The sequence below is a fragment of the Pituophis catenifer genome, unplaced genomic scaffold (genome assembly GCF_029215685.1).
Source record: "Pituophis catenifer annectens isolate HBS135680 unplaced genomic scaffold, rPitCat1.0.hap2 SCAF_8, whole genome shotgun sequence".
In the NCBI taxonomy this organism is placed as follows: domain Eukaryota; kingdom Metazoa; phylum Chordata; class Lepidosauria; order Squamata; family Colubridae; genus Pituophis; species Pituophis catenifer.
In genome coordinates this window covers 46,864,809-46,879,750 of record NW_027256888.1, presented here as the reverse complement: position 1 = coordinate 46,879,750, position 14,942 = coordinate 46,864,809, and the positions used below count along the sequence as shown (strand labels likewise).

The following is a 14,942-nucleotide window of genomic DNA, read 5'->3' as shown; positions in this document are numbered from 1 at the left end:
TGCTGGATGCCATTTTTCTATTTATATCAGGGGTGTCAAACTCAATTTCATTAAGGGCCGCATCAGGGCTGTGGGTGACTTCTGGGCCAGGTAGGCATGGCCGACTGAATGGGTCTGGCCAGCTTGATGCCACTCACTGAGCGTGGCCAGCTTGACGCCACTTCCCAAACTGCTGGCATGTTTTCTCTTTGTACTCGGTAGACCAGGCCGAAGCCACGCTGGCCCAATGTTTCCTCTTCGCATTGGGTAGACCAGGCCAAAGTGATGCGGGTAAACAGGGCTGAGGCAACACGGGTAGACCTGGCCAAGGCAACATGGGCCAGCCCCTTACATTTTCCAGGACAGCCCCGTGGGCTGGATCCAACCACATTGTGGGCTGCATCCGGCCCATGGGCCTTTTATTTGACACCCTTGATCTAGGTAATTATTTTCTTCCCTCATCTTCTTAGCATCTTTTCTGTACTTGATAGAATCACATATACCCAATTTTGTAAAATTATATTTTCAATTTCCATAGACATTAAATAAAGAATATTCAATGTGATATGCATGACCTTTATATTAAATATAAGCATCCAAAATAAGCTGTTGCAGCATTTACTTACTAGCTTGTTCCATCACTGCTCTCAAAGGAGGTTCTACTCTGGCCAGAAGAGATGCACACAGTTGTTCAAACTGAGCCCTATTTTGAGAAAAGAATATTAAATATTTCAGGCATATAAATGGTTATCTCATAATTCCCACTTTATACAATGAATATGATACCTGTTCATTTTGCTAGAGACATCAACGTCATTCATAAAGCATTCTATGTTTACTGGAAGATCAGAAGTATTTGCACTCATCAGCTTCTTCAGTTTTTCACATTCCTGGTATAACCGCAGCAATGCTCGACCATTGTCCTTAACATTAAGTTTATATTTCATCCTGAACTCTTCACAGAAATAATCTACCAACGCATCATCAAAGTTTCTACCACCCAAAAAGGGATCAAATGTAGTAGCAAGTACCTATGAAATTAAGTACAATAAGGAACATAAAAGCAAGCAAGAAAAAAAACTTGTGGTTAGATAATGCAAATAGAAGTCTAATGCAGTGTCCATGCAAAAATAATGCAATGTATAACTCTGCTGGCATTACATCCTTATTCTCATCTTCATTATTACTATTATTTAAGATTTAATCTTCAAATCAATTGACAGTCTGAGTCTGATAAAAACTTAACAGTTCAAGTCCTAACCAAGGAACTAAGATTATTAAGGTAGGGTCTGTGTATATAGGCAGTTCCGAGTAAGGTGGTTTTTTGCAAAGTCAGAATATTCAGGGCTGATAAATTCAAAATTTCCATGTACCTAGGCAACCCTTTGGGTATTGCACCAAGGATTCCTATTACTATTGATACAACCATTGATTTCTTCCTCCACACTCGCTCAACTTCGATTTGCAGATCATGGTATTTTGTTATTTTTTTTCTAATTGTGTTATTATTATTATTTTATTCATTAAATATGAAACTCAGTCAACTGAACATTTAAAGATGTATCACAAATACTGAGTGGCTGCTATTATTATTATTATTATTATTATTATTATTATTATTTATATCATAAAACATTCAAAGCACAGCTGTGAGGCAAATATTATTACAGGCTTTTTTCCTGTAAAATAATAATATAATATTGCTCATATTATTTATTTTCTGATTGAACTTATTTTTTATCCTGTTTTATATGTTGCTTCAATAATTTACCTTCAATTTTCCTTTGTTAAAAGCACAGACAGAAATCTGGTAGGCAGAATGTCCCATGTCTACAAAAACTACATTCCTTGGTCTCTCTTCTGGGGCTGGTAGATCTTGTTTATAAATTCCATAGGCTAAAGCAACTGCAAGAATGTACAGAGTAAATTCTATGAAGTAGAAAAGCTTTAAAAATAACTTATAGAATTATGAAAAACCAAAGAAAATAAACTAAGTAAAATAAAGAAAGCATACTTTTTGCAGGGTTTTTAATAAATTCTTCTAACATCAGAAACAATTAGCTTCAAAACACTGGTTGCACTATAACTAGTTATGTGCAAAACTATTATTCTAACTACTTTTGGAACATAACAAACCAATCAGATTTACTGAAATTTCATATGCTTGGAAAAAAATGGAATGGGGACACTGAAATATTTCAAGATGGAACAGAGTTTCATATATCTTGGTAATTTACCACTGTGTATATAAGTATTTTCTAAAATAAATCAATTAGTTTTAGGGAAACAATATTGTTTGATAATTTTAAAATATTTTGAAACTTTGACTTAACCATTTTTTTTAAGGGAAAGGGTTTAAAAATTTTTTCCTGCCAGTCCTTTACTCTTGTGCTTGGCAATCCACATTTGCTAAATTCACATCTGAAGGCTGCTCCTAAATATTCAAAATGCCATTTTTTTTAATACTGTCAAAATTAAAAGCTACTCCAGAACGCTAATTTCTCTTACTTATGTTCTAATGATATTCATTACAACTCATTGAAATTACTTAGTTAAAAATGACATAATTTGAAGAATTTGCCTTACTTATGAAACTTAAAAACTTTCTCACTTGCAGTCCTTCTTTATAAAAATGGTGAGGAAACAACAATACTTATTTTAGTAGAAATCACTTATACTGGAGGATAGTTTACTTGTAAGATACCCCAGAATTTGGTTGTATACTGTATAATCTTGTTAGTTTGTTATGTTATATACTTTGTCTCTGATTTGCAAAACTGCAATATATCACAAGTAAAACATAAATTTACCTGCCGTAGTTTCATTCATTAGTCTCAAGCAATTTAAACCGGCCACTTGCACTGCTGCTATAACAGACCTTCTCTCGGCATCAGTAAAAAAGCTTGGGATCTGTGGAAAAATGTTTTCTATTAATTTCACCATATTCATCTTTCTACAGGTGGCTTATGCCATTACAAAAACTTAAATTATAATCCTGAAATATGCAATTTAAATATATTTGTGCTAATTAATCCGTTTCAGTATTAATAGGCTAATTAAAATGTATAGATTACACATATTTCCAATGGATTAGTTTGGAATAATTTTATTGCTCTATGAGGCACTAAATCAAATTAGATCTCAATGCTGCAGAAAGACATATATTTTGACTGTACATATTTCTTATTTTCAACTTTTGCTTTTCCACAAAATGCCAGGTTGGGAAGAGAAAGGGAGCTGAGTAGCAGTCTACATTTCAATAATGAAGGCTTCATGAATAGCGCTGTACATATATGGATAGTTCTTGACTTACGACCACAATTGAGGCCAGCATTTCTAGTTCTAAGTCAGAGATTTGTTGAGTGAATTTTGCCTCATTTTTCAACCTTTCTTGCCAGTTATTAAGTGAATTACTGTAGTTGTCAAGTTAGTTTGGCTTTCCCATTGACTTTGTGTGTCAGAAAGTTGAAAAAGATGATCATGTGAGCCTGGGATACTGCAACCATCATAAATATGAGTCAGTTGCCAAATATATGAATTTTGATCATGTGACCATGGGGATGCTGCAATGGTTGTAAATGTGAAAAATGGTCATAAGACAGTTTTTTTCAGTGCCATTGTAACTTTGAATGGTCACTAAATAAAATGTTATGAGTTGAGGACTACCTGTAATGCCTGGAGCAAGTCTTCTACCTGCAACAAATGTAAGCTAATAACTAATTAAGCAACTTAGGTACAAAACCTAATGTATTATTTGGTAATTGGGTTTCTTGCAAAATAATATCAACAATGTTTCATGTGCTGGCCACAAAACAATGAGAGGGAGGTGACAATGTGAATGATTTACTTTGCCTCAAAGCAACCAATTTTCAGGATGTGATGAACATCCTAAATCTATATGTCTGAATTTGGGCAGACTTCAGCTTATCAAGTGTCTACTATATATACAACTGCTTACTCTTTACACATTTCATTATCAGTAATTGAGAAATCAGAAAAGAATATTTAGAAAACAAAACTTTATTAGCTTATAGTTTAATGTTATAATTGCCCAAAGTCACAAGACAAGCGGCAAACAAACCAAATCAAATAAACACAGCTGTATTTCCAGGAACATATTATAATCTAATCATTCCAAATATTATATGACATTATTACTTTATAAGTATATCATTATAAAAACTTACGGAAATGACACAATCTGCTACAGGCTTTTTAAGTGTACTTTCTGATGTCTCCTTAAGCTTAACTAATAGCATACCAGTAACTTGTTCAATAGCAAATAATCTCTCTTCATCCAAATAACGTACCTAGAGTTTAAAAAACACCCAGATAAATTAATAACAAACTACAATACATAGTAGGCACTCATGTTATAAAAGCCCGGATGCGTCACACTCATTTTATTATTATTTCCAGCAAACTCTATTTAGTGAGATAGAGGTCCCCAACCCTCAGGCCACTGCCCACTACCAGGTGGCATGTGAGCAGCTCCACTTGCATGGGCGAGTGTGTGTATCTGCACAGCTCCATTTGTGCGAGTGGCGAGTGCATGAGCCTGCCGTTCGCACAAATGGAGCCTGCATCCATGCGTTCACCTACAACTCGCATGTAACTATTCCCTCTCCCCCCTTGCCAGTCTGCAAAGCTGGAAAGGTTGGGGAACGCTGCATTAGAAAGACCAGATCTTAAAATTTATTGTTCTTGTATTCTGACAACAGGCATCATAAGAGAAAGTTCTATGCTCACCTTCACTCCTACACTCCCATTAGGTAATTTCTGAAGCTCATATGGCAGTTTCTCTTTCTCGGATTTTATAAAGGGATCATTAAATGCTCTCCCATGCAGCTTTTTAAATCCATGTAATGTATTCTTAATATTTGTGATAATCTGTCAAAATAGTATTAAGGTATTAATTTTGCATGTTCATATTAAAGTTCCTTTCATCTTAACAGTTTTTCAATAGTTTTATTAATTTATTAGTAAAAACAATATTCCATTCTTATTATGCATTTATAATTCCTTAGTTCTGTAATAAGATTTTATTTTATGCAAGACATAAATACCTAAATTCATAGTGTCCACTGGTGGTAATACTATCAATGCTTTTGATTTAAAAAGAGTTTTGTGAATAAATTTTCTTTAAAAAAATTAAAAATTTCTGCTGAATAAAATGATAACTTTTAAAATAATTATAAACTTATGTTTACCTGGCTTTTTGCTGCATTTCCAATAGTCCGGGCTTTGGATCCCAAAGATATACAAGCTCTGAAAAACAACAGATACTCTATATATGTGCATGAAGAAATCAAATTGTTATCTATAGGGCTGTGAAAGATTCATCAATCTGAAAACAGAAAAAATAAGTATGCAACACTAAACATAGATGTATATAAATTTCAGTAATGTGATCTAGTCTAGGAAGTTCGTCTACAGAAGTTCAGCTTGATTCAAAACAATCAATATAAAACAAATATAATGGAAAGTAGTGATGGTAAAGGAAGAAGCTAACCTGATTCCACAGAGCAAATAACCAAACCACGAATCATAAGCAGCCCCCTTTCAGAGGCAAATCTAATCTCATCAATATATTTTGACCTTCAGACAATCAAAAATGACAATACAAAAGTAGAATTTTCAAGGATTTGTTTGAGAATCAGCAATGTAAATAATTGATAAGTAGCAATAGCACTTAGACCAGGGGTGTCAAACTCGTGGCCCGCAGCCCGGATGCGTCACGTGCTGGCCACGCCCACCCCCGGTGACAAAAAGTAAAAAAGACAAAAAATGATACATCATGCATGACAACACGAGTTTGACACCCCTGACTTAGATTTATATACCACTTCATAGTACTTTACAGCCCTCTCTAAGCAGTTTACAGAGTCAGCACATTGACCCCAACAATCTGGGTCGTTGTAAAATAAACATTTTAACTGAACTAGATTTAAGGGTAACCATAAATTATTGAATTTTAAAATGTTTGCAAATTATCCAAGATCCTAAAGTTCAAAGCCACAAGTTAAATTCTTATTTTTTTATACAACACTGTAAATTCCAGGAGCATAAAATAGCTATCAACCTCCAGATATAGCAAAATAGCCCCTTCCTAGTAGTAAAGAGTAAGGCTAAGCAAAAGAGTTTGAAGTCCTGTTTCTGATTTTGGGAATACATAGAACAAGATGAATTTTGGCCTGATCCAACAGATACATAAATACATTCATTCACTCTCACTCCCACACATATTCATGTTTTTGTATAATCAATTCATTATCAGTTTTTGCTACATTTAAAGAAAATAATAGGTGGAATGTTTGCAATGACAAATATTGTTTTTCAAAGGAACAAAGAACATGCAACAAATAATTGGGTGCTTTTGATTATATAAATTTTCGATTCTGCTAAATCTACAAAGAGATAATACCTATTTACAACTCCTGGTTGTAACCCATGGAAACAGGGAAGAGTGAACAAGTTCCACCTACTTCTGCAATACTCTACAATCATGTACACATCATCTCTTTCCAGGTACCACCCTCCACGCCTGATAGTTAAGAGAGGCAATAGAACAAGAAGTAACATGTCAGGCAAAAGGAAAGAATGCTACAAAACAGTAAAGATGAAATACTGGCCAACTTCTTTTACCCTATATATCCTCTCATGTAAGGTTGAATATGCAAAAATGGTACATATTACTGTGACCTGAATTGCCCTCAGCTATAATATTTTTAACTGAAGAGAGACAATTATTTTGAGGTTCAGAAAGAAATGTTAAATCATGGAATTATTTGCAAAAACTTAAAAATGCTTCTGTTTCAATGCTATTGTGATGGATGGATGAAAAATGGCAATGGACAAAAGTAAAAAATAATGTGGGATAGTAGATGTCATGATCTTCACAATAGGTTCTTTTAAATATCAAATCATAGTTTTTAACAGAGCTACAATGTTTAGATGTGCAATTCTCATTTTTTAAAAAAGTAATCAGATGAGAAATGAGACCAGAAGAACAAAATAACACTTAAAAATAACAACAATAACAATATAACAATTAAAGTGAAAAGAAGAAAAATCTTTCTGGAAAAGAGATAAATCCTATTTCTCTAATCCAAAGCCTCCAAAACACTATTTGATTCAAGAACGGGATTCTGGAAGTTGGAATTTTAAGATATCTGGAAAAGGTCAGCACTGTTAAGAACAAAAATTCAGCACTAGAACACACGTTTTGTGTGAAAAACAGTGCCAGGAAAATTCCAAGCCTTTCTAAGTAAGGCTGATCAAGACACTTCTGGAAAAGTTAGTTTTATCTCAATCTAGCGATCTTCCACATTTGGCAGTTATAAACCTATTGGTCTTATCCAGCAGGACCAGTTCAAGAATGAGTTGGAGGTCAAATACACCCAGCTAAGCTGAGAAACGGATAATTTGACAACACCGAACTACCACAGTTCAGGATGCGTGCTCCATGCTGATACATAGCAGCGTCCAAGTTTATACATGACAATGAGCCACGATTTAGGATGTCGTGTGAACCCACCTACTATGGGTTTGTAAACTATGATAACAGCTCACAATCGAGAGAGAGAGAGAGAGAGAGAGAGGCAGGCAGGCAGGCAGGCTTGTAATTCTAACCGGCCCTTGCCAACCTCGTAATTTGCAGGTAGGCAGAGTAGCACCGGTAAGGGGGGAGGGTGGGAGCTCCTTAAAAGGTTTCATGAGGCGGAGGCTGCCGGGAAAGGAGCCAACGGAAAGATCACGAGCCGCCGTTAATCTCTCCGGAGCGGAGGCTGTTGCCCAAAACCCGGTTGGAAGGCTAAGACTCACGGGGTGCAGCGGTCGCTGTACTCATTGGCGATGGTCTCGATGCCGCCCCTCCGCGCCACCGCGATGTAGCAGTTCTGAAAGCCCAGGTCGATGCCCACCACAGACATGACTGCGGCGGGTGCGGTCCGCTTTCTTCCTCACCCCTCCCTCCGCGTTACCGCGGCGGGCCCTGGCGGGACAGTGCTCGCGGCGGGGAGACGGCACCTCGGCGAGTAGGCTCGCTCGCTCGCTCGTTCTGTCACTGCGGAGCAACAACCGCCAACCGGCACTTTCTCTCATCTGCGCAGGCGCGGCTGATTGCCAGACGAGGACACCGCGAAATTCCGACTTGGGCTTCGGCAGTTTCCGCGCGTCCTCGGGTAGCCTCCAGGAGTTCGAGAAAGATCTGGAATCCTGGTGAGGAGAGTGCGAAAGAGGCTTGTCTAGGACGCCCTCTAAGGGCCAGGGTCCGGAACGACGTTGTCACAGAGGCCCAAAGCGGAAGAAGCACGGAATACGATTACGGGCAGCTTGCAGTTATATAGCCAAAAATTATTACCATTTTACTTCCTTTGTATTTTACGTCTCCAATTCCCGGATTGAATAGAACCCAGGAAATATGAAATCAACACCGAAAGAATAAATAGACCATGAAAGAAGATGAAGAAGACACGTGTCAGAATAAGAAATAAAAATATAAATAATTGGGATATTTATTTGTTTTTATTTAAAGATTTGAATAGCTGCTTATCTTAAAACCAAACTTTGGGTGGCTCACACTCAAAAGAATAAAAAAAATATAACAATAAAAACAGTACAATGGGACAATTGATTATCTTATATTATAAATGATGAGCATATACAAGACATGAGTACAGGATATTTACTCTGACAGATAATTATGTACCATCAAGTTGATATCAATTCTTAGTGACTACTGTAGGAAGTTGGCACCCACCCCTTTCTGGAAGAGTGAAAAATTTTAGGAAATATGAAAAAGGCTGAATATTATATTTCCCTGGATGAGAAATGGAGAAGCATATTTTACAGACAAAGCAGCTCCCACCTTCCTGCCCCCCCCTTTGTCAATGGGCCATTAAGGCCTGGGCCAGTCTATTCTACATAACAAAGATCTGACTCCTTCAGGCAGAGCCATAGTAGGAATTGCCAAAGATCCAACAAAGATAGGATTAGCCCTCTACACAATAGCAGCAGAAACTCACCACATGTGACCTGGGAAGCACATGTGACCATCAGACAGCAAGGCTAGCTAAGACCCCAACCCCCTGGGAGTCTGACAACCAATCAGGATACTCTTTTGGGGCCCCAAGAAATGCAGAGCCAGAGAGAGCATAAAAACCCGAGGATTTACTGTATCTGCCCCTTTTCTGTTCAGGAACTCAAGCCATGTGATCCTGTCCACCATTAAACCATCTTTCCAAGCAGTCTCCATGTTTCCAGTGTCTTTTTCCCCACTTGGAGCAGAACCTAGAAGGATGTTTCTTCCAACACTACATAAATAGATTTTTTCAGTTATAACAGAGTCAATCTATTTTCTGCTTGGTTGTCTTCTCTTTCCTTCCACCTTTCTCAGCATTATAGCCTCTAGGCAAGTAGGTCTTTATATACTGTGTCTAAAATAAAATAATTTATGTTGAGGTATGCCTGAAGCGAGAATTCTGGATTTATTTCTTTGATAATCCATTGGGACTTCTTTGGGCTGCCTCAATATTCTCAGGAGTTTTCTCCAACATCATATTTCAAAGATATCAATGCTCTCACTATCCTGCTTCTTCTAAGTTCAACTTTCGCTTCCATAGAGTGTCATAGGGAATACCATGGCTTGCAGTATTTTAATGTGTACCCTAGGTTTCCACAATTGGTGCAACTCTGTAATTGGTGCAAATTATTGTACAAAAATACAATATTCTCCCATCAGCCATCTTTTCCCATCAGCAAATAAAGGGGACAGGCAGAAGGCTGTGACTTTGCTGATAACCCACAACTGTCTGTAGTGCATTTCAGTTTCTATTTTTTTTGATACTTTGCACTAAATATTTTTCTTAAATGGGAATTCTTTTTGTATACAGATAGTCTTTGACTCACAACATTCATTTAATGATGATTTGAAGTTGCAACAGCCTTGGAAAAAATGACATGACCCATCCTCAAAGTTGATTATTACCCCCACTTGCTTACATGATCACAATTTGGGCACTTGGCAACCAACTCCCATTTATAGTGTAGGACGTTAGCACCCACCCCTCTCCTAGAAGAATGAAATATTATAGGAAATATTAAAAAGGCAGAATATTATACCTCCCTGGATGAGAAAAGGAGAAACATGCTCTTGGAAAGCAACCCTCACCTTTATCAATAGCCCCAGAAAGGCTGGGCCAACCTATCTACAAAACAAAAGACTTTCATCCTCAGGACATGATAGGATTAGCCCTCACTCAAGATCCAAACCAGGACAAAGCCATTAAACCATAATAGGAATTGCCTAACACCCTTTCGGAACACAATCCTCTTCATTACATCATCAATCCAGCAAGATTCAACCAAGCCTGGGACTCAAGACAACCTACAAAGTTATTCCTGCATGGCACCATGGGAGTCCGACAACCAATCAGGATACCTGCCCTTACGCAGGAACAGAAAGCTCTAAGGCGGGGCCCAAGAGAGGGTATAAATCTCTCTCTCTCACCCATGTGCTCATTTGCCCAGGACCCAAAAAACCCACGTGGTCCTGCCCACCATTAAACCATCTTTCCAAACAGCCCCCATGTTTCCAGTGTCTTTCTCCCCACTTGGAACCTAACCCAGATGGACATTTCTTCCAACAATTGAAACAGAAAACTGATGGCAGAAAAAGACCCAGTGGTACATCAAGTCTATCCTTTGAGTTTGTTTTTCTGTTTTTGTTTTCTGTCTAATTATTTATTTTGATTTTATTACTTATTTATTTTTAATCTTTGTTGAATGATTCACGTGTTTATCCCAGTGGTGAAATCTAAAAATTTTTGCTACTGGTTCTATGAGAGACTTGGTGGTCATGTGACTGGGTGGTCATGGCTTGGTGGTCATGTGACTGGGTGGGCGTGGGCAACTTGACATCACTCACTGTTAGAGCCAGGAATTGCACTTTCTGAAGCACATTCTGCCCTTCTGAAGCCAACACTTTGAGTTTCTTCCTCTTCTTTCTCTCTCTCTCCCCCTTCCTTCCTTCCTATTTCTTTCTCCTTTTTTTCTTTGTCTCTCCCTCCCTTCCTCTTTTCTTTCTTTCTCTCTTCCTTTCTCTTTCTTTCTTTTTCTTTCTTTCTTTCTTTCTTTCCTCTCTCTTTCTCTCTCTCTCTCTCTCTCACACACACACACACCTGGTCTGAGCAGTGGCTGATGCAGGAGAAGGAAGAAAGTGCTCCGGGAGGGCAGGCGGCCCGGCCCAGAAGCAGTGCATCATGGGCTGGATGCAGGCAGCGGGACCCGAGGCAGAGGGGAAGGCAAGCGGGCGGCATTCGCCGAAAGGTCCGTGGGAGCCAGGAGCACCAGGCCCAAAAGGCGAGCAAACCTTGCCATGTTCCCCTGAGATGGCTCTTCAGCCAAGTGCAGCAGGTCTCCCTTCCCCACCGCCAGTATTGGCCTTACATGTGCCCGCCTTCCTGGGGCTGCCCATGCAAACCCCAGTGGAGCAGCAGTCTTGGTTCCAGCAATAACTGAGTGAGAAGGAAGAAAGTGAGCAGTCTCTTAGTGCCAGCAGCACCGCCCGTCTCAGCCCCAGTAACAGTTGTGTCTCCCCCAAGGGCTGCCGGGCCAGCAGAAAGCAACTGTCTCCCACTCAAAAGACTGGTCCTTGGGTGGGATGGGTTAGGGTTCTCTTTCTTCCTCATGAATTAAAAACCCATGTTAGAGCTGCAGAGGAGGAGGAGAAAGAGCGGGGCTTGCTGCACAAAAACCCCAAAGGCCATGCAAAGTTGCAAACCATGGGCGAGCTTGCTAAATGAACTCAATGAACCCTGCAAGGAGGAGGAGGAGAAAGTCACGATCGTCTTGCCTTCCTTCTTGCCGCTCTGAGCCGTGCCCTGCCTCGAAGCTAGCGGAGAAGAGGAGGGCTGCTTGGTGTGATGGCTGCATTTCCTGCCCTTGCATGGGCAGTATCTCAGCCTTGCAAGCGCCATGGGCTGCCCAGCACAAGCCACTGGCGTTGCATCGGGGTGCTGGAGGCAAGTGGTGCACAGAACAGTTTTGCAGAGGAGGTAGAATAGCACAGCAGCAGCTGTTCATGCCCAGTTTCTTGCCAGCCAAACAGGAGAAAGAGGGGGAGGAGGTAGGGAGGGGCAGATGGGTCTTCCTGGCCTTTGCTAGGTGCTCTACCCCCCCTCCCGCTCCCCCAATCGCTTCCAAAAGATGTGAGAGGTGTTTTGGGCAAAGGTATTGTGGGGAGTTTTTGGAGCAGGAGAATAAAAAGGCTCTAAGAGACCCGGATTGTCGCTGGGCTCCCCCTCCCCTTCTTTATTCGTCTGCCACTGCCATGTCTGGTCCCTTTTTGTTAAACCCACTGCTCCCCGGCACCACCACCCCTCTCAGTGCCAGTGCAGCCGCTGCGTCTCCCCCAAGGGCAAGGGTTAGCTGGACACCGACCTCAGAAGGCAAGTGGGCATGGGGGACCGCCGGGAAGGCAGCGTGGAAGGCAGGCAAGCATGGTAGGGCTGCGGGGAAGTAGACTGCTAGCTCCCTTCACCACAGCCCTGCCATGCTTGCCTGCCTTCCACGTGGCCTTCCACTTGCCTGCCTTTGCAAGCTGGCCATGGGGATGCTGGGAAGGCCACGTGGAAGACAGGGTAGCATAGCAGGACTGCAGGCTGCGGACCGGTTTGGGGGCATGGCCAGCCAGCAGTCGCTACCGGTTCAGCAAACCAGCTCCAATGTCCGCTACTAGTTCGCCTGAACCCGTCCAAACTGTAGCATTTCACCCCTGGTTTATCCCAAACATGTTTAAACTCAGTTACTGATGATTGACCCAGTATCTCTGCTGGAAGTAGGTTCCAAGCTTCCACTACTCTTTCTGTGAAGCAATACTTTCTAATATTACTTTTGAACTTCCCTCCTGTCAGTTTGAGGTTATGCCTCCATGTTCTTGAACTTGAACTATATGATTCACTTAACAAATGTGGCAAAAAAAAAGTGTGACTCACTTAAACATCTGCCTCACTTAGGAACAGAAATTCTGCTCCCAATTGTTGTAATTTGAGGACAACCTGCATTTGACTTTGAATCCAACTTCTGATTTACTTAAATTGCTAATTCTTTGTATTCCCAGTTCAAGTCTGCAATATTTTCATATTCAGTTAAATCTACATTGTCTGGATAGCTTATTCAATTGTGCATAATATATTCACCATCAGAAGAAATGTTGCCTCTTCCTAAATGAATACATATACCCTAAAGAATTATGCTAATTGCAGAAGTAAAGGTTTAGTCAAAATCTTAATCATAATGCAAAAAAAGATGGACCTTAAAGAGAAACATACCAAGTGAACATACATCATATTGGACTCTTGCACTTTACTGGGGCTATCACTTCTGAGCCATAATGAGGTATAGCAAATTCTATCTAACTCTTTGCTGCCCTTGGCCAATTATTTAACATTTATTTGTGAATACATTTTAACATCAAGTTTATAATATCTCTGCCTGTTTAAGGTTGAAGTTGTTCTTTTTTTCAATTACTGTCTCAGTGTTGTTCATTTCTAATATGGCACTAGCAAGATACTATCTGATAGCAAGATGCTATCTGTAACCAATTTAATAGAAGTATTTTTTGGTAAACTTAGTCTTCCCTGAAGACACCATCTGGCCACAGTCTCAAAAAAATGGCTTCAAAGCACTCTTCAGCTCTTCACCCATCCTTTCAGGGTGCAAATGAGCAAGCTATAATGACAGATATTTGATCTTTGAGAATGCAAGTAATGCATGAAGAAAAAAAAAGATTTTTCATAAGCCTGTTGACTGGCATATATGACTTTTCTTAGCACCATTTATCAAACAATCAAGATTTTCTATCCTCATTACCATCTTGATGTTGGAATTAGAAATTAGACATCCCAGTTGTAATGCTACATCATTTTTTATTCTAAATTTAGGAGAAAACAATCCCACCCCATTTTAGATTGAGCTCTGCAGTATTATTCTCCCTGTTTGATATAGAGGTAATGCTTATCCTGATTATTTGGATCCATATAATTTTCCTAATTATTAAACTCTATGTAACGAAGACTATTAAAATATGTGGATTAAATTCACCAAATAAATGTTATTTTCTAATATTTGTCTAAGAATTTAAGGAATCTTTTCTGGCAGGTGTCTGATTTTATTAATCTATTCTATTAACAACTAGGCTAATTTCTTCCAGATATTTGCTTCTAAAAAATCTGGTACAGAAGTTAACAATAAGATTATTTTCTTGAATGGATATCATCAACAGATTTTTTTTTTTTGGCTCCTAGTTTATCAGGGTCAGTTTAAATATGCATGTAGTTTTAAACCTTAGGGGTTCAGTTAACTACTTAAATGATGTTCTTTATTATTTTCATAAAATCTTCTGAACCCCCTTTTTCTGAGATCAGCATCAATCGACATTAAACAAGACACTATTGAAAAGATGACTATGATTACACAAGCATCAATCGTTCTCTGCAGATTTCTTTATATCTGCTCAGAAACCTTTTTTAGCATTGGTGAAATATTCTTTTTCAATAGCCTTACAGATTTGTTAGTAAATTCTTAACAGAGAGTATTCCTTTTCATTTCATTTCCTATGAATTTTAGATTTTAATATTGTCTTTCTCTCTCTTGTTCTGATTTACTGCTTTTTCTCTCTGCTTATTACATTTTATTGCTTTCTGTTGTAAATCACCTTGTAGGTATCTGACAAAAGGCACACTGAGGCTGTCCTCCCATTTCTACAATTTATATCCTGTGAACAGTATCATTGAAGAACAACAGATTTACAGATTATAATCTTTACTAACTGTTTTACACTGATGATTTTTACTACACAAAGTTAATTTATTGCTTTGGAAAGACATAACTGAAATTCTTACATTGTATTTGATTCCTTTACCTGAATGTGTCCCATTTTTGCTTCGAAACACATTCTTTCT

The 14,942-nt window shown here is 39.0% G+C and overlaps 1 protein-coding gene across 1 annotated transcript in view; it reads right to left on the bottom strand.

Annotated features, from left to right (window-relative positions):
- Positions 1–8,054, bottom strand: part of HSPA4L (heat shock protein family A (Hsp70) member 4 like) — a 32,444-nt gene extending 24,390 nt beyond the window's left edge. The window contains exons 1-8 of the mRNA XM_070949120.1: positions 7,804–8,054; positions 5,190–5,247; positions 4,729–4,869; positions 4,167–4,289; positions 2,790–2,889; positions 1,751–1,884; positions 766–1,010; positions 606–682 (exon numbers count right to left, since the gene is read on the bottom strand). Coding sequence (XP_070805221.1) covers positions 606–682; positions 766–1,010; positions 1,751–1,884; positions 2,790–2,889; positions 4,167–4,289; positions 4,729–4,869; positions 5,190–5,247; positions 7,804–7,910 — 985 coding nt within the window. The 5' untranslated portion in view covers positions 7,911–8,054. The remainder of the gene's footprint in view (positions 1–605; positions 683–765; positions 1,011–1,750; positions 1,885–2,789; positions 2,890–4,166; positions 4,290–4,728; positions 4,870–5,189; positions 5,248–7,803) is intronic.
- Positions 8,055–14,942: the final 6,888 nt, after the last annotated feature.